This window comes from Micropterus salmoides, unplaced genomic scaffold, assembly GCF_014851395.1.
Source record: "Micropterus salmoides isolate LMB-PRFRI ecotype aquatic unplaced genomic scaffold, ASM1485139v1 Ms_hic_scaffold_16, whole genome shotgun sequence".
In the NCBI taxonomy this organism is placed as follows: domain Eukaryota; kingdom Metazoa; phylum Chordata; class Actinopteri; order Centrarchiformes; family Centrarchidae; genus Micropterus; species Micropterus salmoides.
In genome coordinates, this window is record NW_024040707.1 from 17,903,886 (window position 1) to 17,931,541 (window position 27,656).

The 27,656-nt window shown below is 40.9% G+C and overlaps 2 protein-coding genes and 1 long non-coding RNA gene across 3 annotated transcripts; 1 reads left to right on the forward strand and 2 right to left on the reverse strand.

Moving 5' to 3' along the window:
* Positions 1-2,530: 2,530 nt before the first annotated feature.
* Positions 2,531-10,963, reverse strand: hoxc1a (homeobox C1a). The gene is made up of 2 exons (XM_038723684.1): positions 10,393-10,963; positions 2,531-6,871 (listed from the first exon to the last, which is right to left on the reverse strand). The coding sequence occupies exons 1-2, from the start codon at positions 10,943-10,945 to the stop codon at positions 6,504-6,506; spliced, it is 921 nt and encodes a 306-aa protein (XP_038579612.1). The 5' UTR covers positions 10,946-10,963; the 3' UTR covers positions 2,531-6,503.
* Positions 10,964-11,120: 157 nt separating this feature from the next.
* On the forward strand, positions 11,121-16,136 carry LOC119906146. The gene is made up of 2 exons (XR_005444933.1): positions 11,121-11,199; positions 13,853-16,136. It is a non-coding gene; the product is annotated as an uncharacterized LOC119906146 (long non-coding RNA).
* Positions 16,137-20,256: 4,120 nt separating this feature from the next.
* On the reverse strand, positions 20,257-23,282 carry hoxc3a (homeobox C3a). The gene is made up of 2 exons (XM_038722532.1): positions 22,851-23,282; positions 20,257-21,461 (listed from the first exon to the last, which is right to left on the reverse strand). The coding sequence occupies exons 1-2, from the start codon at positions 23,191-23,193 to the stop codon at positions 20,911-20,913; spliced, it is 894 nt and encodes a 297-aa protein (XP_038578460.1). The 5' UTR covers positions 23,194-23,282; the 3' UTR covers positions 20,257-20,910.
* Between the last annotated feature and the right edge of the window lie 4,374 nt (positions 23,283-27,656).

The window sequence follows — 27,656 nt, forward strand, 5'->3', positions numbered from 1 at the left end:
TATCTACACACACAGCTGAGCTACACACCTTCTTGCTCATACTTTTGTAGCTTACATGGATCTCAAACACACACTGTCACCCAAATTTTGAACATACATACATCCTCACCTTTGCATACTGTACATAGCACCATCTTACCCAGCCAATGCCATCTTTCTCCTCAATAAACCAGGTCAACAAACAAAAAGCAATTATGTTGGGCAGCTGCCGCCTGGGAGTGGGTAATTACAGTGCAGTGTGGACAGCTTCATTCTAAACAGGTACTAAAAGCATCATTAATCATCCTCCCTCTGACGCCTCGCCCTGGTCATGTGACACAGGCTGCTGATGAGCTGGGGAAGGGGGATCCGCCTTAGGGAGGAAGGAGCAAGACCTGATTGGCTCCTTTCAGAAGTCCTTTTAGAGGTCAGCCAGTCAGCAGAGATGACCTGCCAATGACCTTGTATCACTTGACCCCTGAAGGCCAAAGGGTCACTCTCTCATATCAGTTGGAGAGCAGGCAGTGGAGAGGCAGGAGGGAAGACGAATGACATGGAGAGAGAGAAGAAGAGGAGAAGAATGGCACGAGGGTAAAGGGAAGGCACACAGAAGGTTTGTGGGGAGAAGCACTGGGAGGGGTGAAGATGAAAAATAAAACACTAGGCATGAGGTTTGATTGAGCACCTGGTCTTCCCTTTTGCATAAAATGGCCGATGAAAAAATGTGTTTTTATAGCAGCAAGGCCAGTCCTGATGGCCGCTTCATCCCCACCCCCATCTCCTCTCTCTTTCTCTCTTGCTCTGCCTCTCTCCCCTTCTCCCTGTCCATTGTCAAGCTGTCCTCAGGTTGGCTGAAGGGTTTATTACATCATCTGAATCTAATTAGTGAGGGGCAAAAACATCTGTATGTTTGTTTTTCTAATGTTGATTGGTCATTAGTATAAACAACAAAATGGCCAGAGACTGCAAAATGTGAACACAGCCTTCCAAATCAATTTATTAACACGCATTACAACTGAATTATTTGCCTGTGGTGTACATACTGTGTTATTTGGGCTGTGAAGTCAGCACGAGATTCATTCATCCCTTATGAAATACAGCCAAAATGGCGCCTGACAGAGACTTGATTGAGAAAAGTTCATGAACTGCTCCCTCACTGAGCACAGACTGACACGGATGGCTGATTGACAGATGAAACACAAAGAGACATCTGAGAGACAGAGCGCCAAAGTCCTCAAACCGGTACCCTTCCCCTTCTCCTTTGCCCCCCCTCCCCTCCACCTCACCCTTGCAGCCCCACCCCTTCAACACAGCTCCCCTTCTCCTCTCTCTCCATATGTCTATGAATCTGTCACTATGGCAACCTCACCCCAGGGGCGGTGGAGGAGGGGGTTGCCTTCGTTCAGACAAATAAGCATCGCAGGGCTCATTTATGATGGTTTGTTTAGGGATTATCATACACTGATGAGAGGTCAAAATGTGTGTACTTGCACACGTTTGGACATAAGAGTGTGTGCTTGAGCCTATTCATAAGACTTGTGTGCAGCATCTTGCTGAGCATATGTGGTAACGCGGCACTGTAAACATTTTGGAGGGAAAAAAATAAATAAAAACATGCATATATTTAAGCTGTTTCATATCGTGCACATACGTATCGTGAAATATAAATAAAATAACAAAAATTCCATCAGCCAGAAGAGATATAGAGATATAGATATTTTCAGTGATACTGCAATTTTCCTCAGGACACAACCTGAAGAGAGCACATGCAGCATACCACCACAGCACCAGTGCCATTAAATCAGTGGTTTATATCAATGGCATTAGTATAGCTGGTCCTATGTTATAGCTGATGTCTCAGATGCAGTATCAGCAAACTCTGTGAAGGCTCATTGCATTGTTTCTCCCCCTTTATATCCCATTTCCTTTATGCTTGTCTGCAACTTTTGAAAGGGCAATCCAAACTAGTGACTACTCACTATGGAGCTGCACGGGAGAGGTCAGACAGACTCCACACACTCAGATATGTAGCAGGGCCACCTTGGTTGATTGTACTGATACTGCATGATGCCACAGAGAGATACTGTATGTACTGTCCATGATGGTGGCCCACACTGCTCCAACACACAGTACCAGATGTCTCAGGAAACAGGGAATTTTCCTGTGCAACAGACTTGCAACCTTGACACAGTTTCACCTCTGCGTGCGCCCCTTCTTTTTTTCCCCCCTCTCCACCCATCCTCATGATACCTTACATTGACTAAACCCCACCCCACCCTCTTTCAAGAGCAAATTTCCCTTTGCAGCCAGAAGTGCTGAGTGCTGCTGTTTGCTTTGTACACAGAAATTCGCTGAGGCTGTAAGCTGTCCCCAAACATCTGCTCCCTGGAGTGGAGTAGGAGAGGAGAGGCAAGGACTGGATTGGTGCGCATGTTGCTCAGTGTAGCTCTGTCAGAATGTGTTATGTATGGATTTGTATATGTGTGAGTGCATGCGCGTGTGAGCGAACAATTATTCAAATAGGTGCTTTGTATCTTTTTGAGCGCTTTATTAGTAGCACCTAGGAAACAAAACACATATTTGTGTAATTGTACACAGGGCCTCCAAATATGCATAGGCACACACACTCTCACAAAAGCAGGTGCACTTCATTTCAACTTTCTTGATCTACAAATTGTTTGGCAGTCAAATACGTGAATGAGCCAGATCAAAAAGACTAATAGTGCATGAAAGTCTTTGCAAATAAAGAAAAACAGTAAAATCAGATGAGCAGAAAATCTAAAAAACGAGGAGAGCATTCAAATGATCTATAATTACAACAACAACAGAGTTATCTATAAGTGCTTCACACAGAGTTAGAAAGAGCTTAACTTGATCAATTGATTTTATTCCCCTGAGCACCGGTGAGGATATTACATGCATATTATGCATTAAGTTAATTTTAGGTCAACTTAGCATTAATTACAATGAGCTCAGGAGGAACCCACTTATATGTGTTAATTTAAAATGTAATGTAAGATATTCTGTAAGCCGCATATGCTCTCTCATTGCTCATGCACGCAGCGCTCCTCGGGAGTAACAGCTGCCCACATCAGCTAACTTGCAATAGAAGACAATACAGAAGAAAATTGAGACTGTCAATAGCCTCATTCATCATGAACTACTATTTCATTGGTTTTAGTTTGATATCTTAATTGGAGTGTTTTATCAAAAGCATGTAGCAGGTAACTTTACTTTTACAAATCAGTTTGAGCTTTTCTACTTGAACATTATAAATATGTTTCTTATTTGTTTAAATGATTGAGTTAATAAAATAAATTTTGGAATGAATTACATTGTGAAAAATGATTGCTGGGAAGGAAGGGAAAAGAAAAATAAAGGTGAAGAAAATTCTAACTTGTTCAATGTCACCACTGCTGCTACCTGTGGCAGCAATACATTTCGAGCTGAGTTATTTTGGTTTTATTTTCCTTCCATTTGCCATGTGTTTGCTTGCGTTTAAGAACAGCACAGCTGTCAGTCTTGTGAACCAACCGTACATCTTCAGGAAGGAATTACAGAGCAGCACAAATTCATCAGAGTAGAGTCACACTCAGATGCTTTCGAACTAAATGTCAGGTCTGAACAAACAATGCGGTTCGCCTTTCATCAATTGAGATGCAAAGGCTGAAGCTGCCACAAATGAAATTAAAGTGATAGTTCACCCAAAACAAATCAACTCTTTCTTTTCACCTTCATCCCTATAATTTACATTAGGCTTTTTTCCTTCCTCATATTTTCTTGCTACATTTTTAAATTGTTGTGTATTTCTAAGTGAATATATTATACAGTAGAAAGTGTAATGAAATAAGTTTGGAACTTTTAAAATCTCTGAGTGCACACATGCAAGCATCCTCTGTGCACATTACAACCTTTAACTTGAAGCCCTGTGGCAAGGGAACATATTTGCACAAGATGATAAAAGAGTTTCTAATAAGGTCAACCTAACACACTTCTCAATAGGAACAGTGGACGCAAGAGACCATTTTTAAATTCACAGGCTTTATCATCACATTTCATTGTTATCATCATCACACTCATAACCTTCACAAATGCACACTTATTTGCATTAAAACAAGACGGACACATTGGATGTTTTTGTCAAACATTCCACTTGTACTATTTTGTTTAGAGTAAGGCGGCCTTAATGGTGTGTATTTTGCCTAAATGCAAATTTGAAATAAATTGGGTTCAACACATTTTTAGTCTAGCTTACATGTAAAATCCTTCTTATCAATTACAAAATAATACTTTTAAATGTTTGTACTGTCAAAAGCTCCTCTGGAGATCTTTGAGTTTGAACTTTTATAAAAGATATTGTTTGGAGTGGGATTAATGTCTAAATTCTTTTAAAATTATTCAAGCAGATATGCATGAAATATATAAGCAGCAGGCATGTAATGGATAATTTTGTTTATGCTGGCTCTGACATGGAATCATATTAAGTGTTAAGTATGCTCCGGTAACTTTAATTTTTCAACTTTGCTATTAAAAATAAACCTGTAGTCTTCTCCAAAAACCTACTGGGTGAAAAGACTCTTTCATCCAGTTTATAAAGTGAGCCAGGAGCACATTTTTTGGCTTATTAAAATACTAGATGGGGCAAAAATTAGGTTAGCTCTAGGTGTAGGAAAAAAATGCATTATGTGGCCTGGTATGGAATTATACTATGAACAATTATCATATGGCCTGGTCGCCCCTCTATTCAGCTTGATGAAATATTATTGTGTGGACACAGAGACCCACCACCAGAACAAAAGCGTTCAGAGTTGTGGGGAAAAAAGAGAAAGAGAAAAAGCTCAAACTTCGAGGTCACCCAAATTAATGGTGCATCTTTCTCTCTCTGAGCCGCTGACCGGGTCAGCGTTGTCCCGAGGCAAGACAAGGGTCAAGAGGTGAGAGGTGAGCTCTGGTGTAACTGCATATATTAGCTTGGCCTTGCAGCCTCTGTGTCCACTCCTGTACCCAGAGGTGCAACAGTCTAATGTCTAATGTGTAATTATTGTATTATTAGCAGTATTATATTTACAGGACAAATGCCAATGAGAACACCTGTTAAAGCTTTAAAACAGACCTTATTAATTAATGTTCATTGTAGCTTTTTTATTAGTATTATTATTAACACATCAAGCTTTAAGTTTAATTCCTTTGTTGTCATTAATGTCTGCTTTGGATCTTGTTACTTTCACATCCGGTGCAAACACTGCTAATTGAAAGGTAAACGAAAATATTCCCCATACATTCCCACATAGAATTAACATGGCTGATGGCCCATATCTTGATATTAGAGTAGACATTAACATGTCAGGAACGCCTTGCGATGGGGGTGGGGGTGGGTGGGGGGGTAACTGTTTAAGGGCCGAGCTTACAATCATTTATTTTATATGAGGTGAAATGTGAATCTGGAAGGAATATTTAGTTCCTATAACTGGTGGGGCCACACAATTTATTGGTTGTTCTGCAAAACAACACAGACAGCGTTTTATTGTCTGCTCTCCCGCATGAGTGTTCAAGCTAAATTATCATTTTCAGACGCATGTATCGGGGTAATAAAAGACACAACAACTCCCGGCCGTGATGTTTCTACATTCCATTAACATGCAGTTACAGATGCATGCAAACGCTCTCAGATTTGTGCCTCAAATAGATGAATCACCGCGGATCAATACACCTAATACGAGCGGTCGATAAATCTATCAGTCAATCATGGCATTTTAATCCCTCCGTGGACGAAGGATAATGAAAACTTTAAAACCGGACTGAATATACAACATTGCAGCAGCATGGAAGCTGTGCTAAATTAACCTGTTATCTGCAAACACCTCACGTAAAATAGCCTATATACCTGTTGTAGACATCTACAACAGGTGAATCTGACTTTTCCCTCAAATGTGGGCAAACAGACAAACATATTTTTTAAGAAATAGGGGGGGAAATAATGTTTAAAATGCGTAATGCGCATATTACATAATGCGTGGAACTTGAATTGATTGAAAATGCAACAGTGAGATTTGATAGAATAATTAGTAAAACCTATCAAAAATGTATTTACTTTATGATTTTCAAATGTAGACCTTAAATAATAAGTTTTGTTATTTTTAAAACAACAAGGAAGTACACGTCCTGTGTAATAGATATATTCAATAATATAAATATATAAAATAAATAAGCAAATAGTCTGCCACAGTTTCTATGGACAATTAATATAATTTTGTTTCTTCGTTTGCTTTGTGTAGACAGGAGAGCAATGGAATGACTTGAATTTTAATATTCAAATCAGAACGCCAGTCGAGAAGCCGGGGAGGATGACAAATTGTTTTGACCCGTTCTTGCATGAAGAAGCTTGCCATCGCGCTTCTTGCAATAAGCATCCATCGTGGTAAGCAAATAAAGGTGAAGCCTGATTGAAACCGATGCAAACTGGAATCAAAACATCTGCACACAGGCGCCCTCGCTGTGTAGCGCCATGATGCAGCTCCTGCGGATCAGGAGTCCAGGGTCTTGTGTTTCGGCGAGGACGGTCCAGGAGAGCGGCAGGTGTCCGGCCCTGGGTCGGAGAGCAGCCCGTCTCGCTGTAATTTCTTCTGCTTCATGCGTCTGTTCTGAAACCAAACTTTCACCTGCGTCTCGCTGAGCTGCAGGGCGCTGGCGACCTCGACCCGCCTTGCCCGCGTCAGGTACTTGTTGAAGTGGAACTCTTTCTCCAGCTCGGTCAGCTGCTTGGTGCTGAAGATGGTCCTCGGGGGCCCGTTCATCGTGGGATGGCCATCCGTGCAGATGCTGCTGCTTCCAGCCTCCACAGCACCAAGGCCTGAGCCAACAATACAGAACCCACAGGTCATGTGCACCCTGGCTGGGAACAGAGGACAAGGAAACAGTCATTGGCAAGATCAATGAGGTCTCTCCCAAAAGAAGTACAGAAACCCTTCTGAATAAAATTATCCATGGCCACATCCAGGAAATAAGAAAAATTACAGAGTTAACAGGAAAAAATATAGGCCTATATAATAAACCTTGAGCAATGTCATTTATATGTAGTTATAACGTTTGTAAAAATCAGAAATTAAATAAAACATTTATATTACATTTTATAATTCTATCTGGTCTGGCAATTTGTGTGACAATGGGACATGAATAAATAATCACAGGTTTGTTGGATACTGAAGTTAAACAAATATTCAAGCATTCCATAAAATGATTTCCAAGAAACTGACTTGTGGGAATTGGCCCCGAGCCAGTTTGTTGATTTAAAGTCTTCACCCAGGAGCCATGTTTCTGTCTGTGCATCAAAGATGTATTTCACCGAGGAATCAACTTTAGCAACAGCCTATAGGCACACTGCAAACTCTTTTTGGTGCTGCAAAACAGGCAGATGGGGAATTGTGTGTTATCTACAGGCGTGGCCATAAAAACAGAAACACCTGTAAAGAATAATGTAATCTCATGCAACAAAATATCAAACAGCTTGAATATTGAACGGAGATTTGAATCGACACTGCAGACTCTGAAAGACTTGAATGTTCTCACATCTATAGTGTGAAGGTGTTGCTTTTAATGTGTGTCATGGACAAGTTCAACAAATAGTAGAACAATATGTGCTGTTGCATTTTGCAGAAATGTGGAAAAAACATTCAGAGAAATGTTTGGCGATTCAAAACAACTTTGTAGGTTTACAGTCCATTAACTGTATTCATCAGAATCGTTAATAATTTGCCCTTAGGCCTTTCTGTGTCAATGACAGTTTAACAGTTTACAAATCCTTTCAAACACTGTATTAATGATAAATGTTGCAATTTTTCCCCTCTGAGGTTTCTGGGTCACACATTAAAGTATCGTCTGTGCTACTTATGTGCAATGAATGACAGGAACAGCAGCTATATCTTGATTTTTCATTGCTGACACTGTGGGCACGTCGTCAGTGTGTCTTTGCCTCTGAGAAAATGTGGTGCTGCATAATGGAGTCAGTGTGCCAGGTGTAGAGCAATGTCTCCCACCACAATTCATAGGGAGGAAGGTTAACAGGCCTCTGGCCACTTGGAAAAGCACAGCAGATGGAAAGGTCAGTTATAGGATAAATGTCGACATCTGTGTTTTAAGAAAATGAATGTCAAGGTATATGAGCCTGCGAATTAGAGGGCAGAGAATTTGAAGAACCAATACAGAGGAACTGTACGTAATTATGAACTTCAGCTTTCAGGAGTGCAAATCACATGCACATTCTGATTAATGGCCCCAAAGATAATAGAATTGATGCCGGCCAGAAGGCATAAAAGAATCAAACTAAATATTTGAGGAATGACTTGCACGCTTAAAAATAGCCAGCCAGCAAAGGGAATGGAAGGGCCTTCCAAGCCAAGGAGAGGGAAGAAGAAAAGGGATGGATCAATACACATTGCCTCAGTCATCTGGGCATCCAGCCCACAGTAATTCAGGTGCTGTCAAAGCATAATTGAAGAATGACGCACTGGGAGTATACACACTGAGCCAGGAGATCAGGTTGCTGCAGGTCTGTGGAGGCCTTTCAACATGGAAGAATACGCAAGACTTTGGTTTGTGCCAAAACCAATACAACCTCCAGAGGAAAGCATACTTTCGCTAATGACTCTTCTAACAAGTTACACAGTAGTGCTAATGAGTTACTCCTACAGATGATCGCCTTCAGAGAGATACAGAAAGAGGTTACAAAGATGCTAACAGTACTGCGAGATGTCTATGTGTGTGTGGGCGGGTGTGAGCAAATGGCTTTCTAAAGTGCATGGATTTGGATCTGATGAGTGGCTAATGTGTTTTATGAATAAAATGACTCCTAGGCCAATCCAAGGTGTTATTGTCAGATTGTTGCCTCCCTCACAGTGGCATTATGAGAGAAATGTTCTAAATTCTGAAGCAGGTGCAAGTAGGTCATGAAAAGCTAATGGCAGTTTTGTGTTTGTGGCATCTTACAACATTGCATTATTTATGACAAACCAATGTCACATATTGCTTCTCTTGAGAAAAATGTTTATCAAGGTGTGAGAATGCACATTGCTACCCACTAATCTGGATTTTAATGTTCTTTTTGTGCTTGCTGCACATTCCAAGTCAAATCAAAGGAGTCACCTTTTGCCTCTCTACACCTGCCTTAATCAGTATGTTTCACAAGCTGTGCCAGTGCACAACACATTACCCACTAATCTGAATTTTGAGCATGCAAGAATCAAATCAAAAGCTGGAAATTGCAGTTTGTACTTAGTTGCATCATGCAACACTGTAGTGAAATCTTTCAGAGGAACTTGGGCCTTTTACCACAAACAGTCTGTGGTAATGACCAGCCTGCATATTTGGTCAGTGAACATTTAGGTTTGCAGCAGGCTCACAGCAGACAGAGGTTGTGCTGTTGAAAAAAGAAAAGACTGGACCACCATTGTAGTAAATCTTCATCCATGTAAAATTTATGAAACTCAACCCAAGTACAGCATCCAGTCAGTCAGCTGACATTATTGATCAAATGAAGGATCTATATAAGATACAATAACTCACATAAAATTGAGGATTGATAGGCATTTTTCACATTAGTAGGCTATCTGTATTTTTTCAAGCCTGGGATGTGTATTCTTCTGTGGGCTTTCTGCCCAGAACTCATCAGTCAGGGGAATGATGATCTGTGACAGCAATTATGTTAAAAAGGTGGACACATGTAAAGGTGCTGCAAACTGAAATCAATACACAAGGGCTTTCATTACAAACAGACAACTAATCAATACTCAGGGAGCACTCCAGCTCACAAGAGTAAGTTTTACTCAACTTCCTGTGAGTCTGGACAGGCAGTGGTCTGCTGCATTATTCAAAGCTACTGGTTAGTAAGGGCAAGGGTAAATAATTGATCATTTCTGGATTGAATACACACTGTGGCTAAGCAGGCCTTTTACTGTACTTCAACATCTTTGTGTACAGTCTAAATCCTTCTTGTAACAGTGGGTGGAGCGAATGTGTTAAATGAGCTAACAGACTTATATTAACATGGAACCGTTAGGGAAATAGTAACATGTGCATATTCAAATGTGGCGTCGAGTAAATAGCTGTTGCTGCCTTTCAAACCTTTTGACCTGCTTTAAAGAGTGGAGAATTATTGTTAATTTGTTTTATTAAATTCAACTTTGGTTTGTTGGTGACGGAGGGATTTGTGTAAGGTGACGCACAAAACGAGTCAGCTATTTTTTTTCCAGCTTGAAGAGAAAACTTCAGCCAAACTTTCCCAACTGCGTATGAAAGTTATCCAGAGCTTGAAACTATAAATAAACTCAATTATCCTGTATAGGCTACACTTAGCCAAAACGTCTGAAGGTTGTTTTTTCCCCCTCCTCTCCTGCTCAGTCTCCCTTGACAAAAACTTACCCGCCCGGTGCTGACTCCTCTTCACTCTCATCCACTCGAAAGTTTTACTGTTTACTTCCACATCAGCGGCTTTACAGTCCGCGCTGGCCGAACTTCCCACGGCGACGTTAATCTCGGGGCCATTATGAGAATATATTTGAATTTGCTCTGCAAGCGACCCAAAAGCGGATTGTAGCGGTTCGTTGTTATTTGATGCGCAGTATCCGAGTCCTGGGGAGCCCTGCCTCTGCGCCCTGCGCCGCCAGGGGACACGGGACGAGTGTGGGCAGGCCGGTGTCGAGAAGCCCTCGAGAGTCTCACACGGTGGTGGAGGAGGAGGGCTGTCCAAAGAGGTGCACAGAGTGAAACTGTTGGAGAGAGTTAAATACCGGGGTTGCGGAGTATTAAATCCTGAGGCAACTTCAGCCTCCAGTTTCCCCTCCTCATCACGACTGTGGAGTTCAGGATGAGTCCCGCAGTCTAGGTCCCCGTTTATGACCTCTTTTGCTCGGCAGCAGCCCGTGAACAGAGGGCTACTCTCCCCTTCGGCCGTTAACTCTTGATAGGAAGTCATTATCACCTCTCCCCTGCATAATCATTGGACGGGGTTTCACTTCATGCCCGGCCTCTCACGCATCCAGTAACGCATGGTCAGGCTGCTGGCCGACCGCAGGGACATTCCTCAGAGGAGAAACAGCAGTCCCTGATTGATGGAGATGACGTGCCCTCCTGGTCTTGGCCAATAGCTGGACATCTCTGTCATCAGAAAGGACAACACACTGATTAAGCCGCGCGTTGTGAAACTGACTTCAGGTCAATATTTTAATGGTGAGTGGCACCGTGCAGGCCGTAGCAAAAAATAACCTTAAAGGCAGCAAGGAAGTTCATCCTCACTACATTGAAGGCCTTTATGGGCCTCTCACCTATGCAGACAGGTAGGCCATGATGCCAGACATTGTCAGTATCCTTCACCGTTTTTTGGGGTCCTCAAGAAAAATGTGTTTTGGGTCAAATTCTGGTAGTTTGATTATTTTTCACCACAACAATGAACACTTCTCTTTGCAAAGCGGAATTAACATAATATAGACCTATTGATGAAGCTAATGGATTATGCAAATTGGCGAGGGCTTCATGAAAACCCCAGGCCCTCTTTAGCAAAGGACTTAGGTCATGTGAAAGGCACACTTAATGGGTTCAGAGGTCGTGACAGCTGGTATTTAGAAGTTCAGTGGCAGCAGATTTGTAATTAGCCTCGAACAAATACAAAAATGCCTCCGAGTGGAGATCAAGACGTCGTAACTGACAGAGAGGGCATGTTCATGCCAGGTTAAACTAGCTCCTCGGATGGAATAGCTGGTCCCTCCGCCAAAAAATAGAGCGTATTCGTTTGTGCTTGCTGAAAAGGGAGCCCCAAAATCAGTTTCTAGCACTTTTCAACACATCTGTGTGTGTTTACTCAGGGATGAATCACCGTGCAAACAACGCCATGCTGCTATTTAAACTTGAGTGACAAAAACAAACAGAAATTCACTCTCAAACTACATGCACAGGCGAAATGGAAAATATACGTATAAATCCAGAGATGTTGGGCCTGCACTGCCATAAAAAACAGGCATGCAAACAATTCAAGTGGCCTGTGTGTTTGGTGCAACAGTAGGAACACAGCCAGCAGCACAGAAGTGAAAATGTCAAGGAGCTCCACAGTGCAGCACAAGTTTTTTTTCCCCCTGAGGTCTGGTGACCTACTTTCAAATCTACACAAATTACTGTCGCTCAGTCCGCTCGCATACATTTAAAACAACGGGAATTAATAAAGCTAATAATATTCTGAGGGGCCACTGTTAGTGTCCACTGTTATTAATGTCCAATCTCCAAACCGTTTAATTGTGTTGCTGGTGGAGTGGGACAGTTCCAAAAATCCAACCGCAAAGAAACACGAAACGTACCAATAAACTAAAAATACTAAACTAAAACTAATAAATTAGCCCGGTTTATTTTATACTAAAATGATCTCTAAAGACGAACAATGAGTTGACATTATGTTGAAAATTCATTTAATTTTTTTATTCATTAATTTAACAAAATATACATTCAATTATGTATTTGCCTAAATGTAGTTTCATTGGAACTATTTATTTATTTATTTCCCCTGTCCCTGTATGCTTATATCAATCAAAGAAAAAATATCCATACATTAGTTAATTGAAAGCCATAACATGAACATGATTATTAATAATATTATTATGTTATTCATACCTTAGTGTCAGATGACTATACTAAACTACCACCCGTGATATTTAATAAAAACCTTAAACCAACTATCTTACTGTTCATATCGTTTTATTTTAATAATATTTCCTGTGTGTTTTTAAGTCTGCAGTAATTACAAAATAATTCAGCGTAATGAACAACTTCTAACTGCATTCTTACAACACAGAAATATGGTCCCAGCTGTGGGAGTTAATGGGATTCTACAGGCAGCGATGTGCTGAATGACTGAGTGCAATATATCCCTTCTCTCCATGCATTTGCAGGGCGCACTGATCCATCTTCATGTCAGCTCGGAGGTTACTCAGGGTTCACGCGCTAGCTTGTTTCTCTCCTCCACACTCAATAAATAAATCTCTGCAGCTTTCTGTTTACCGCCTGAATATAAATTTGTTTGCAGTCGATCGAAGACCTGTGCGGAGGTATTAGAAATTGTATTTCTGTAATGGCTTTCAGCAGAGGGAGGAGGGGGGGTCGGGAAGGGGTTGCAGACAGGGGAAAAGAAGAAGAAGAGGAAGAAGAGAAAAAAACAGGTGTGAGCAATCTCTGCTTTCCTAGTATGCAAGATTTCTTTTTTACAAAATGCAGCAGCCTCAGCCTATTACAGCCCTTGGACTTATTCAAATTACATTTAAAACCAAGTAACCTTTTTATCTTGTAGGACAGGAACAGCAATCAGTGCTTGTTCCTAGAAGTGCCATATGTTTGATTAGCATATTTGAAGTGTTGTTCCACATCACTACCCAGCACCTTTTTGCAACAGAAGTTGTATTATCACATAAAACAAAATAACACAAGTGAACTTTAGCTGAGGCTCCTTCCTTCTGGACAACTTGCATCCCCTAAACCACAAACTCTGCATTAGAAATAAGAAACAGAATAATCTCACAATTTACGTGAAATGGATGCTACGATTGCAATTCTGAATTTGATTTCCCCCAAACCAAATGGGCACCCCATACACACACACACACACACACACACACACACCAGAAATGTGAATATTCTGTGCCCCCACCCCACCAAGAAAACATCCTCTTAGAAGTCAATGCAGGCGTTTGCCATCATGATCACTATTGTCTCCATTGTTTTGACTGGAGGTGAGGTAAACATGGCAGCACTTGGGTGGCTGTGTCAGGAAAGGCAGGAGGAGGGAGAGAATATTGACTGATGCTAATTTGTTTTGCGTCCATGCTCTGATGTGTGTCAATAGGCAGTCGAGGCCCTGGGATCAGCGCGGCCGTGCTCGGATTACCTCCACGGCTTGAACTGAACCCTCATCCTGCCGCTGCTGACATGATGCTGTGGCCGCTGTTGACACCAGACCCTTGTCTAGCCCTCCAACACTGTCAGGCCTCATTATATGTCAGCTCTTGACCGTCACAAGACTGGGAATTAACCAGCGCTGACAGACGCCTGTCACCACCAGCCAGAGAGGTCACTGCCGTTAATGCAGTTTCAGGAAGATGATAGCCATCTATGCCAAGTTTATGGAGCTCATGGCTCATCAATGTGGCATCATGATAGAGCTGTAATATGGCATAGAGGAATAAAGCAAGAGAGAAAGGGTCAGAGCAGGGCTGAGGCACAAGCAGACACAGAGGGGCACATTGACCGGTTGAAAGATGGCTATCTCTATGATTGATATAGCATGTCTGTGTTTTTCAAATATTGACATTTTTGAAAAATGGTGATATCAGAAGTAAGGTTTAGCTTAGTGTATACCGAGCCCACACGCAATCCAGGGAATACCACTTGAAAACAAGAAAATTCATCCACTCACGGTGTGAAATTCTAATAATTGTCCTTACTTTGTCGTTGAATGGTATGAAATCTGTCACAGTACATGAACCATAATCATAAATCCAATGCAACTACTGTGCAAATGGCTAGGGACATTACAGATAACTGAATTCTGCACAGGCTCAACAGTGCGACAATGAAGCAATACCTTGCTAATACCAGGACTTTTCAACAATAGCCTGTAGTATGTGCCGCAGCGCTTCACAGCTTCAGTGAGCCAAGAGCCTTCGAGTCGGCAGAATCCCAAACATCATGACAACAAGCCATCAGTCATCTTCCCCCCAAGCTGCTGTGCACACTTGTGTGTTTCCGGAGTTCTTACTGTGGGAAATGAGCAGGGTTAAACATGAAACAGGAGGAAATGTTCATCATTGCAGCACTCTCTGTAATATTCTCCCTCATACAGCATTGTTTTCGCTGCAGGGAAAGAGAAGGAGTGGTTTTTAATTTTTTAAACATCCCCTGCTTGCTCACAATGCAAATCAGTAGTCTACTGTGCATGCTAATCATGGTTAATAGCAAAATGCTGATAGAAAAATGACAATGTATTAATAAAGCACCAATCTTCTGTTGAGGTTCAAGGAAGGACTGTTCCTGCAGACAGGAAATATTTCAACCTTGGAAAAGTTTGAAAGTTAAAATCATCTTGTTTCACAATGTCTGGCAGTGTCATGAAACTTGTGTCAGCTTCTTCAATGAAGCCACAAGACTCCATGAATTTTATGGCTGCATGTTCCATCAAATGGAAATATTCTAGATGTCTTATGCATAATTTTATACACATTTCCCCAAAGTTCAGGTTTCAGGCAAGACATGTTTTGCATTTTTGGAAAACTTTGGTGTCGCCAGTAGAGTAAAGTAATCTGGTTTAGAACAACTTGTGACTGCACATCATGAGTTTGTAATGATTGGACCACTGTCACTACAGAGATACTGGTAGAAAAATGACACTGCTGTAATGTTACTGTTTCAGAAGTGTTTAGTTTTAACATTTGAGGTTTTACATGGATTATTCATGCAGTCAATAAAATAAAAATGTCAGTCTTGTGTCAAATGTCCCAGTTTTAACACTTGTGTAGTGGTGAAAATAGCATTACTTCCTCATGTTTTGGTATCCCACAACCCAACTGCTGTATGTGTAAAAAAAGACAACAACATCAACACAACACATTTAGTTTTCTTTAAAAACCTTTTGGATTTTCTTCTAAAAAGTAGGAAACATGTGATGAATATGATAAACGATGGAAATGACCATGACACATTTCATGTTTTATATGTGATGCTATGCATGAGCAAATATATGTTCATTTTGTTTGCCAAAAAGTCATTTGCAGGCAAGGAAATATAAAGCATGTTATCCTACATTGTGATAATGTTTAGGGTCAATTAGACCCTAGAGACTTATTTGGGATTTGGAAGGTGTGAAGTACTGTCAACACCAATCACAGATGTGGAGTAAATGTGAATTATCATATTATCATATTTTTCCGTATTTAACAGCTGGGTCTTATGTCTGGATATACATAAGTATTCTGATACATATCCAAAAAAAAATAATTTCTGGTATTTTTCTGTTAATATCTTTATGTCCTTTTGTTGTTTGTGAGATTATTTTCAGCCACCTTTTTAATAGTTTTGATTACAACCGGTGCATTGATTAGATTCTGTGTAATAAAGCCATAGTGTGTTAAATACTTCTTGAGTGATCAATAACGGTCAACATGTGACATTTAACAGGGTGACTGTTGTGATTACAAGTTAATTCATTTCACAGGTGCTCTTCAGAGGGAAAAGTGAGCTCCAGCAGGTGACTCTCTCACTGTGCACAGTGCCGCTCACCACAGCTGAGACAGTTTCATCACCAACTTACCTTTTTATTGTCACCGATCATCCCTAACTGGGAAGCATTTAAAATGTCATTGATCTTGATAATGCCGTGCCGTAATATGACAGTAACAGTTGTATGAGATTCAGGAAGTCAAATTTCCAAGATTGATGAGTCGTAGCAGTAGAGTTATAATCCATCCACCTGAGTAATGCTCAGGCTCTGTTCCATGTGAAGGAGCAGACAAATAAATAAAACCCATAAAGGTGACACAGGAAATTGATACTTAACAATCATCTTGAGCAACAAGCACCTGGAGAGACTGGTGGGCAGAAGTTACTACTGTTGAGGGAAAAGGCTGAGAAGGTTAATAGGTCATAAAAAGAACAAAACCTCCTAAAGGCCAGGCACACAAGTTCGGGGTTTTGCTCAACAATGGACAATGGTGTTGCATGTGACAGTACCACTTCTGAAAGGTGCAACTTCTATTATATTCACCATACAAATCATTCAAACGCAATGATTTAAAAGGAAACTTGAAAATGAGTCCCAACTTGATCATAATCTGCAATATTGTGTAAAAAGGGGAATTTTTATTTCAATGCAGTTGTCCGTCTGTCATGCAGCACACATGCACATCAGTCCCAGTTGCTGTCATGAACAGGCCAGGACCACTGTGGAAATTGGTAAAAGGCAACTTTGAGTGTTTTTATCAGGTATGTCATGTTTCAGTTTTTTGCATAATAATTTTTTACTTTTAGAACACAAAGAGGTGGACAGCAGTGTGAGCTTCAATGCAAGTCCATCAAAATTAAAACACACTGATCAACTCTTCTCTGGTACACTATCATTTATTCACCAAACGTTTCTTAGTCAGGGTGAGATCTGATTTCCAACCCCCACAGTTTCTTTATACAATCCATTGATCAGTCATGTGACCAATAAATCACCAAATACTTTTGCAAAACAACATAATGGACATCTTTTATGTATTTATTTATTTAACAAAACACCACATTTCTTACTAATGGATACAGAATTGTACAAGCGAACATAAATGGCCATTAATACAGAACCAACCGTTTTAACATATTCTTTAACAAATACAATATTTCTTTCATAGGTAAAAAGGTTGGATCTACATTTGTTGTTTTCTGTACAATTTGCTGCTTTGTTTTGAAAAAATGGGAACTCAACCTTTATTTTTTTTTACAGACCATGGCGCACTGGCAAAGAGTTGTGTGACTTGAGTGTGATTTTTATGGTATTTCTACATCTTGAATTTTGGTCTGTGTACATAAGGTATTTTATAAAAAAATATTTTCTCAAATCTTTTTTTCAAAACATTCTACATCAATTTGCAAGTATGTCTATACTGTTTCATGACAGAATAAACCTCAACAATGACTATGTTTTGAAGTGCACAGTTGTTTAAGAGATAAAGTAAATTAATGCAAAGTTGGGTTTCTCATTTGGTTTTGGTTCCATTAATTGCTGGTTTGTGGTGTTTTATGTCATGATGTAAACCTTTGTTTTTCTTTAATGGAAAACATTCTGTACATAAGAATTCATTGCTTGCTTGAACCTCCTATACACACTTGGGTATGATTCCTTAATCACTATATAATGAGTAGGACATCACTCTGCTTGTGCCCGGATGAAGGCTTGTTTGCATGACTTTAATAAAGAAATAAATTGTAAATAAATACAAGGCTGTTTATTCCAGTTTATTAAATGTTGTTCAGTGTGACAATCATTGGCAAATATCATCATCAATATCATTGGCATTAATTAGTGGTGAAAATAAGTGCATTTGGCATTAGGAACCTCTGTTTAAGCTCACCAACTGATCAGAGAATAAACAGGTAGAGCCTACACACCAATAAGAGCACGGGCTGTCATGTAGACATTTATTATTATTATTATTTCTTTTTTCTTTTTTCTTTCCTCTGATAGTGATCTCCATATAATGAATGGTATTACTACGTCATAACATTAGACTCCATAGACACTAGCAGCTTACTTTGATGGTAATATGATGAGCTTCAGGCTTTACGTTTGTTGAATGTAAGGGTAAATGCTTTCTTAAATACCTAAAGCCTAAAGTCTTTGTTAAGGAAACAGTAGTTTTGCTTTCATGGCAGCTTAAGAAAAGTCTTGATGCATAGAGCATTTTTCAAGTCTAACCCCAAAATTGTTTTCACAACAGCTGCAAATGGGACAGTGGTACATTAGTCACTGTAAAGGACTTAACGCAAAAATTCAGAAATTAATGATGGACCGTAACCAAAGCTGGTTTCATGGCACCAACGGCTGGCATCATTTATCACTTCAAAGATCCGCTTAATGCATCGCACCAGTCTGATCAAAGTCCAGAATTTTTAAAAACACATGTAAAGATTTTTGGCTTTGCAGATCTTCCCCCAGAGAACAGATGTCATCGAGGAGAGAGGGGGTCAAGTGAGTAAAAGGGAAATAATGACTTTAGTTGCTAACTAGGAGTGACCCAGTGTGAGAGCAACTAGATAACTTAATGTTGTAATGTCCCCCCATGCAGTGGGGCCCTGTGTATGTGTGTGTGTGGGGAGAGGGGGGGCTTTCCTTGACCCTGGGGGATCCTCCTTGACCCCATCCACAGAATTACTGCACTCCAGTGTGTGGATCCTCCCGGCTTTTAGCGTCTGGACGGAGAATGTGACGAGGAACCAGAGGTAAAAGTCCTATTGAGCCTCAGCACCATTAACACCATAAATCACCCGGCATATGAAAGAATCTCAGGAATCCAACACTGTCTGCTTCTTCTTCTTCACAATCCCACCTCTTTCTATCTCTGTGTGGGCGAACATACATGAAGGGAAGAACTTTGTCTTGTTTTTGTCTCTTTCTCTCTCTTGCCTTTATTACTTTTCTCTTGAATTACCCAGCTGTCACCACCCCTTTGATACAGCTGTGGTGTAGACATTATTTTTATTTTTTATTCAAAATGTCTAGAGTTCTAGCTGCTATATAGCTCCCCTGACGCCTACTGAGAACTCCTGAAAACAGTGTCAAATTATTACCAAATGACAGCTGATCCACAGACTGATTAGCTAATAAATTAGTTACTCTATTCAGCACCACTAGGGGATCAGCTTCCTCCTTACCTTCCCCATTTCATACCTGTCAGTACTCCTCTGTGACAGTTCATTTACAGTAAGGCTACTGATATAAAGCTGTCAGCGTGTCTAATTGAATATTGACACTACGGCTCACATTATCAAGTGTAAGAGGAGGCTCACTCCTTCATCATGAAAGCGGATGTCTATCTTTGACGTGTAAGGCTGTTGAGACCCAAGAGAACCTGTGACCCACTTCTGTCAAATAAACACATAATTCCCCAGGTGCGTAATTTAGCTTTTGAAATAAAAAATAGCATGAGGAAAATAACATTGCAGTGACATCATTTACATTTGAGAATCCATATGTCATAATGGCACAAAGGATGCTATTAAAAAAACAAAGTCTCCTCATTGTTCTTTAAGATAATATGTTGTCATTAGTGATTGAACCTCATTGGTCTATTGTGGCCTATGGGCTGCTGGAAGGGCTTCTAAGCTACACAACCAACATGCCCCCTGAGAGGGAGGCGAGCCCCGACTTGCAACACTACAATTTGGCTATTGAAAAGGCAAGGGTTGGGAAGGAGGAGGCAAGAGATCTTGTCATGGTGCCCAGTGGGTTCAGAGCTTGTGGTTGGAGTGCTGGAAAGACTGCCTTGTCTCATTGATTAATGGTGGAGAACTCGGAGGCAGGAGGGAGGGAGAGGCTTATGTGGCAATGCACAACACTGTAGAGTTCTCAATGAATCTAAAGCATGCCTTAATTTGATTACAAAATCTTTCTCATTTTTTTCCACTTGGGATCTAATCCAGGAACCCTTAATCATGAAATAGTGCTGGAAAAAATGTAATTCTGATCAGCGATGAATAGGGTAAACATTGCACATGAGCTACAGTTTTCCCAAATGCATTTATTTAGCATGTACAGTATGTGACATCTCAATTAATCAAGAACAGTATCAAAGACTTGCCGTATCCTTTAATGGCTTTAGCAAAAAATATAACATCATTCAATATGAACATTATTCTGCCCATTTCACAGTTAAGACATTTTACACGAATGACCTGCTATTTGAAGTACATAATGAAAAACAGGCCTAATGTGACACTTAGAAAATATGACAACCACTTATTATCTGAAAACAGAGGGGAATAGAAAACTCACTCAGTATGATTACCACGTGCATTAAACATGCAACGAGAGTACAAATGTAACAGCCACAAAATTACAGCAAAACAATGTAATTATTAATTACTCAAATGTCTCCTGCATGCTGTGTATGTACAATATGAGCAGCAAGTTTGGAGACCTGCAGCCTTCCGTCGCAGTGCCTGAGAAACATAAATGATATTACTGTGGCTCTCCTTTAATTATGATATGTTCACGTAGTTTAATTAAAATGTTTCATGAATGGTGAACTGGTGTGTTAAGGGATTTCAACCTAGGGATGCTAATCAGGCATCCTCCAGTCTTTCATAAGTAAGTGAAAGTGGATGTATCATAGAGATTTTGATGAGCACAGGAGGGATGGCCATTATGGGGCCCTAGGGCCAGTTTGAAATGCCAGCATGGTGATGACTATCTACGCCCGTACAGTAGGACGGTGGACCATTTGCAACAGATGGAAGTATGCAGCTCAGATGGGGCAGGTCCGCAGGGTGAAAGCACTGACCGCTGCTCGAGTCACTGTGAGAGCCAAAGAGGGAGGAGGACACAGGAGCGTAATCCACGGAGTGCAGCTCTGAGCAAGAGGAGGAAGTTCTAACAACACATTCACCTGGAAACGTCAGGAGGTCCGCGCATGAGCTCGAGCTGCGCGAGGGGTTGCAGGGAGACCACTGGGACGAAGCTGCCGCCTTTCTAAATTTATGCTCCTTCTTGTACCTCATCCTGCGGTTCTGAAACCAGATCTTGACCTGGCGATCGGTGAGTTGCAGCCCGGCAGCCATCTCCAGCCTCCGAGGACGACACAGGTAAGGGCTGAAGTGGAACTCCTTCTCCAGCTCCAGCAGCTGGCTGTTGGTGAAGGCTGTTCTCTCCCTCCTGACACAGAGCCTTCCTCTGCCTGGCCGGTGAGCCGCCACACCAGCACTGACTGATGTAGGAGAAAGCACATAAAGAAGAAGGAGGGATTTAAAAGCAAGTGCCACCTAACAAGCCTGTTCTGAAATGTATAACCCTCCAAAGAAGGACTTTAAGTGCCAGTAAGGCCCATGTTAATCCTCAGCCAATCAACCTGGGACAAAGTACGGCCCTCAGCTCTTCCTGTGTATTCAGTCATGCTTGAGACACTACACAAGACTGGCTGTCTACTGTGTCGTGTGTTCAGGGAAAGTTACCACCCGAAGAAACAGTCTGGGGGAAACATCTGACGCCACTACGGCTGCCTGACAGGCCACATTAATCACAGCTACACACGGAAGCAGACCTGTCAAATCCCCATCTCAGTCACTTAAAAGGTACCTTGGGACCACCACTGAAAATAACCACCATTAGAGATTCCATTTGACATGTATATGAGCGATACCAGGGCCCTGTTGATAACATTATAACACGCAGGGGTTAATGGACACTTAATAAGGCCTTTAGTGACCTTAGAGAGAAAGCTGCAGTCCTTAACAACACTCCACCAGACTGGGAGACTGCAGCTTCCTTGTTATGTGCTAGCTTGTTTGTAGCGTTGAGATAGTGATGTTTTTCTATTTCTGTGAAAAGCAATAAGCATTATTAGTGAAGCAAATAAAAAATAAAAAATTTGATCTTCATTCTCTCTCTGTAATTGTCTTTGCTCACTTTTGTAAAATGTAAGACACTGATGAATTCATGCTCAAAATTACTTACATACATACCTATTCAAGGAGAGATGTTATAATTGAGTATTTTTTATTTAATGAATGTATTAAGAAACAACAAATCGTAAAGAGATGATTAAGATATATTCATTGAAAAGAAGACCCTTAGATTACAATAAGTCCCTGTGCGGCCTACTCACTGCAGCTTTTGAACATTACAGGACTGGAAGAACAAACAACTATGAGCAGGACAGTGACATTTGTTTAACTGTGATGCAACAGTGACACTCATTCACAGACTAATTCAACCTAATAGAAGAGAAAAAGCATTCACATCTGATGAATATACTTTTGTGCATGATAAATGATGGAGGTGACACATTATGCTATTGACTAGTGAGACTTTTGCTTTCTTTGTCTGAAAGATTAGGGGCCTGACTGGGTATCTTAGTTAGTAGTTGCAGTATGTGAATTCAAGGTCTTCTGCAGCAGTCACAACAGCAGGGTCCAGATATGCTAAGGTCAGATATAAGTGTTTGAATTAAACATCCAAACCACAAACAGGGGGGAAATGTTCATTAAATTTGGATGCGTGGATTCAATTGATCTATTGGAGATTGTGTCAACAGTATTTTGGATGCTCAGTCATGGCAGTAAAAAGGTAATAAGATAATAAGCAAAACCGGAGTTACCAGATTGTTCAGAGTCAGTTGTCCGTGGATTCATCCAGGGGAAAATTACTCCTGAGCGGCAGATGGTGAGTAGACTGCAGCTCCTGCTTTTGATGTCCAGCTTGCCCTTGGCATGGCAGTGAACTAGAGGCTCCAGTGGGCACTGAAACTGTTCACCTGGGTTCAACCTGGAACTGACATGAGCAGAGGAGGTCATGTTTTGCTGATTAAGTTCGGCTTCTTGGCCTCCTCCACCTCCTTCTCCTTCATTGTATCCCGCGCTCAGTTTTGGCACTTGTCCAGAGCTCATAGCAAAACTGTTGCCATGCAGCTGCAGTGGGAGGGCAGACAGTTGGGGGTCCATCGACCCAGCTCATCAAACTGTCTCAAATAAAACCAGGAATCCCTCAACAGTAGTAAAGACTAGGACTTCTGTCTGTCTAATATCCGATCACAATTAACCTGAATGTATAAAGGCATGCAGGGAAGAGCACTTGGAGTAACCATGTGGAGCATTTGAATAATATTTACCAGAAGGGAGCCGTAGTCACGTGTAGCCGTCCTCCAATGACAGAGCTCTGGAGTTGCAAAGTAATCCGTAAGCAACTTGGGGCGCCCGAAGAAGCTTCCGCGATATTTCTTCAGACAACATTTCTATGAGCAGCCCGCGTTTCTTTACCTAGGGATGAAAAAAACATATAACGGAATATGAATAGACGCCAACAACTGTGTAATCAGTGTGGGAGAAAGAGGGACATGTTTTTGTACGGAGAGAGGGGGGAAAGGGGGGGGGGGGGGCAGGCAGAGATTACAATGTGTGGTGAGGAACGTCTAATTACAAACTGAGAGTTGAATTTTTGTAATATTGTAAATCTTTTGACAGGACGTGTTTATTAGAAGGAGCCGCCGCCGCTTGCAGCTGCACATCCTGAACTTTTTGTGGTAGGTTTTTTTTGTTTGTTTTGGTTTTTGTACCAGATACAGCGCGAGGACGTCCTGCTACAGTGGGCTATGTCTATGAGCTGGAATAATATACAGGATAATACGGGTTATCGACCACAAATTATAATTTTGCTGAAGCTTTTTTTAAAATGTAAAATTCCTGAAAATAAATTGTGCTTCGGGATATTTTCCCCTATTAAACAATAATAAACAATATTTATCCCTGTATTTCCACGCAATTAGCTGCTCTATCTATTGCCATTTTGCATTAAGGCTGCTTTATACCTGTAAAGGAAATTACCCTGATTATTTTTGATAACTTAGTTTGCAACTAATTGAACTGCCCATTATAAATCGGCGGGCTTTCCTTTAAATAACAGCATATGCTTGTAACTGTCGGAGGGGAAGTGTAGCTTTGACTTAATAGGATTCACTGGGAGTGGTCACACAAAGGCTTGACAGTCATTGCCACACAAAGACAAAGGAGGCAATCATTTGAGATTTTTTTTCTCTATAGGACAATTCGGAGCATTTGCATTAATCAGGCATCACTGTACAGTATCAAGTGTCCCTGTCTGTGGCTCTGCGAGGCAACAGTGAAACACTGTGGACACGTTTGATGGTAAATATCCCGAGAGCTGCACGGCAGGATGGACAAAGAGTAGGGGGAGCAGAGCCCTTCTGTGCGCCAGTTTGCAGTCACAATACAGAGCAGACAAGAAACCAGGAGGTTGGAAATAAAGCTATGAAGGTGCAGAGCACTTAAACAAAATATGAATTTTGCAACTTCATTCAAAACTCCCATAATAAATATTTTAGGGGGGGAATTATTTGGGCTAAAAGCTACATCAAGTGCGGCCTAGGCCTAACTGAGTTACAAACTCAGTAAACAAGTAGTACAAACTCATAAAACATGATTTCTTAATTTCAACAATGCACAAATGTATGCAAATTGGATAAATAACTAGAATAATGAAGCTATCCCCAAATGGTAAATAGTGCACCCAAAATCATTTTCCAAAATGAGAGGGTGCTGCATGCTACGATATTAGCATATCCTGTGCCGGTATCAATCTTAGTTGCGCCAGGCTTTAGATACAAGTTCCTTCTGGTGTTTCACTACAACAAAGCTGTCGAGAAAACCCTCTTTAGATGTCTCTCAGCGGTGATGGATTATGCACTCAGGATTGCATAGGAAGAAGAGGAACCTTCCCCCTTTTCCGTTTCACTCCTGCTCCCACCATCACTGAGGTTTTACCTGAACCCCCAGAGTGGAGACACGTCCTTGTATTAAAAAAAAAGAAGCTATATTTTAGTTTTGAATTTCTGTTCAGTTCAGATGAAGGACATAATAGCTGCAACTGTCGCCCCCACATACTACGGCTTATTGGAAACCATGATCAGCATTAAAGTCACTGTTGGGCTACATGATATTATAGATCATAATTCAGTTTCAGAACTGTATAAAAATGCTAAACGTTTAGCTTTTCGAACTGAAAACTAAGTAACGACCACTGTGGCCAAGTTTAATCTTTTCAGCCTGTCCATTAAAATGGCAGTTATAGCCTACACTAATTGTCTCTTCAGTAAATCTCAGTATGAGCTGAATGTAAGCCAACAGAGCAAAATAAACAGAAATTTAAATATAATGCCATCTTGTATGTCGTTTTTTATTACCAAAATCTACTTATTATTATTATTATTGTTAATATTGTTATTATTATTAGTAGTAGTAGTAGTATTAGTAGCCTAATAGTACTAGGCGAATTAGGCAGTATACATCAACACTGACTGAAATGGGGGAAAGTAATTAAATTCGTTTTGTTTTCCTTGCCTCACCCTTGAACACACTCTCTGAATTGGAGATAGAATCTGTGATATACTAGCTCAGCAAGACCATAATTTAGCTCCTCCGCGCCTCCACCACAATTCTCCGTGAACTCTGTATGAACCGCCTCAGCGGCAATAAATCATTTTTCTCTCTCACACAAAAGCTCGCCGGTCGCTCTGGGTGTCAACCCTTTTACAATTCCTCCTTACCTTCTGCGCTCTCTCGCCTGCTGACATAAACAGCCACGGAAATCGTCGATAAACTTTTATTTTTCGTACCAATAACTTACAGGGAAACACGCTACTGGGGAATGTGGAATATCCGCAACTGCGCACATGCGGGGGGAATTTTATTTTTGCCCCATAAATTATATATTCCTTTCACCTAAAAAAAAACATAATTGGTTTTCAGAGCTCAAGGAATGCACAGATCAGTTAATGTATTTCCAGGGGACAGAGCTGGGCAGATAAGAGGAGACTGAGGGAGAGCTGGGGAGAAGACGTTAATGGGCAGAGGATGCTGTCGGTTAAAACGGTGCATACAAATGGCGCTGTCTTGGCAGAGCAAGGGGAAGATTTATGGGCCCGGTGCCCTATATTGCTGTAAACAATGCAGAGTGAAATGAAAGGACTAGAGTTTGCGGACTGCACTTCATAAGTGAGGAAAAGACACATATTGTCATTTTCCCAAACAAGTCCTGACTTTTGCACAAGCATGTGCACTAACATAGAGTATTAATTTGGACCTGCTTATAGCACAGCCCACTGTAAATCCTGGCATGTCTGTGGAGAGTGCAGACGAACATAAATCCTTTTTTCTTTTTTTTTTTACTAAGGAGAAATATGTTTTTTAATTCAGAATATGCATAGTCTTCAAAAAATATGTGTGTTGTTTAATATTTTTCCTGTGAAAATTGATGTGCAGGCCTACATGTTGAAAGCTGGTATGTATTAACTGTTAAAGCTCTAGTCTTTGTTTTTCAACTGATAAAAATGAAGATATAGTTCTGTTTGAATACCAACATTACTGTTATAAACAAACCTTTTACATAATAAGAAAATATTAATATCATAGATTTAGGCTATGCCATAAATTTCTCAAAAAGGCCTGTCAATCAATCTGGGTGTGGAAGTGAACTGACTTTTGATTTTTGTCTCATTTAGATGATGTACTGTGCCTTTAACTTTCAATTACCGGTTGAGTCCTATGCAACAATATGTAAGTGACATGTAAAAATGTAACCTCTAATGCTCCAGCAGCTGTCCCCACAGCGCTCAAAGCTGAGATGACTGCAGTAGAAATGCAACTGGTGGCCACACAAATACACCAGAGAATGACTTTCAGAGAGCAAATCAAATAAAAACACGCGTTTTCACTTAACGTCCGCATAATTGTGGATCTATAGTCTCAGAATCCCATATTCAGATCGCTTTTGCTAATGAAATGTGAATAACATAATCATAACTCAATCTAGTGACTGTCTGGGCCCCCTGTGACACCTTGAACGGAGGAAAATGACTGTAATTTCTAAGGTCCTCAACGATGCAGCAAATAGGCTAATGAAAAATTTCCCATCGAGGCATTATGGTGACATAAAGTATTACTGGCAAGTTTACCCAGGCCATCATTTCCTGTGTGATCTGATGTCTACAGTGGGATATCAGAGTGTTGATCCAAGCTGCTTTGTCGTGCCCTGCTTGAAATGTTTGCCAGCACTGACAGTAAATCAGTTTAACATGTCTGATCGAGTTTTAAAATCTAGTTTTATGTAAATTCACTTAACTCTCTCTCTCACTCACACACACACACACACACACACACACACACACACACACACACAGAAAAGACATGGTGCATCTGCTCCTTAGAGTGAACGGATGGGAGAGAGATTTACGGATTTATGACACACCCACTGCTGGTCAATGCGAGAGAGCCTCTCTGTCCCTGGAAAATAGCAGTGTGACCCCTGTTTCAACTCACAGCTTTTATGCAACTGCCATGGCTGCGGTTTAAACACACTACACCATGACAATACACTGGCCCCCACACCTTTC

Coding starts and splice junctions, on each gene's coding strand:
- hoxc3a (XM_038722532.1), bottom strand. CDS start 23,193: ATGGACCCCCAACTGTCTGCCCTCCCACTGCAGCTGCATGGCAACAGT. Junction 21,462..22,850: donor AACTGACTCTGAACAATCTG/GTAACTCCGGTT, acceptor CTCCTACATCAG/TCAGTGCTGGTGTGGCGGCT.
- hoxc1a (XM_038723684.1), bottom strand. CDS start 10,945: ATGACTTCCTATCAAGAGTTAACGGCCGAAGGGGAGAGTAGCCCTCTG. Junction 6,872..10,392: donor GAGGAGTCAGCACCGGGCGG/GTAAGTTTTTGT, acceptor CTCTGTTCCCAG/CCAGGGTGCACATGACCTGT.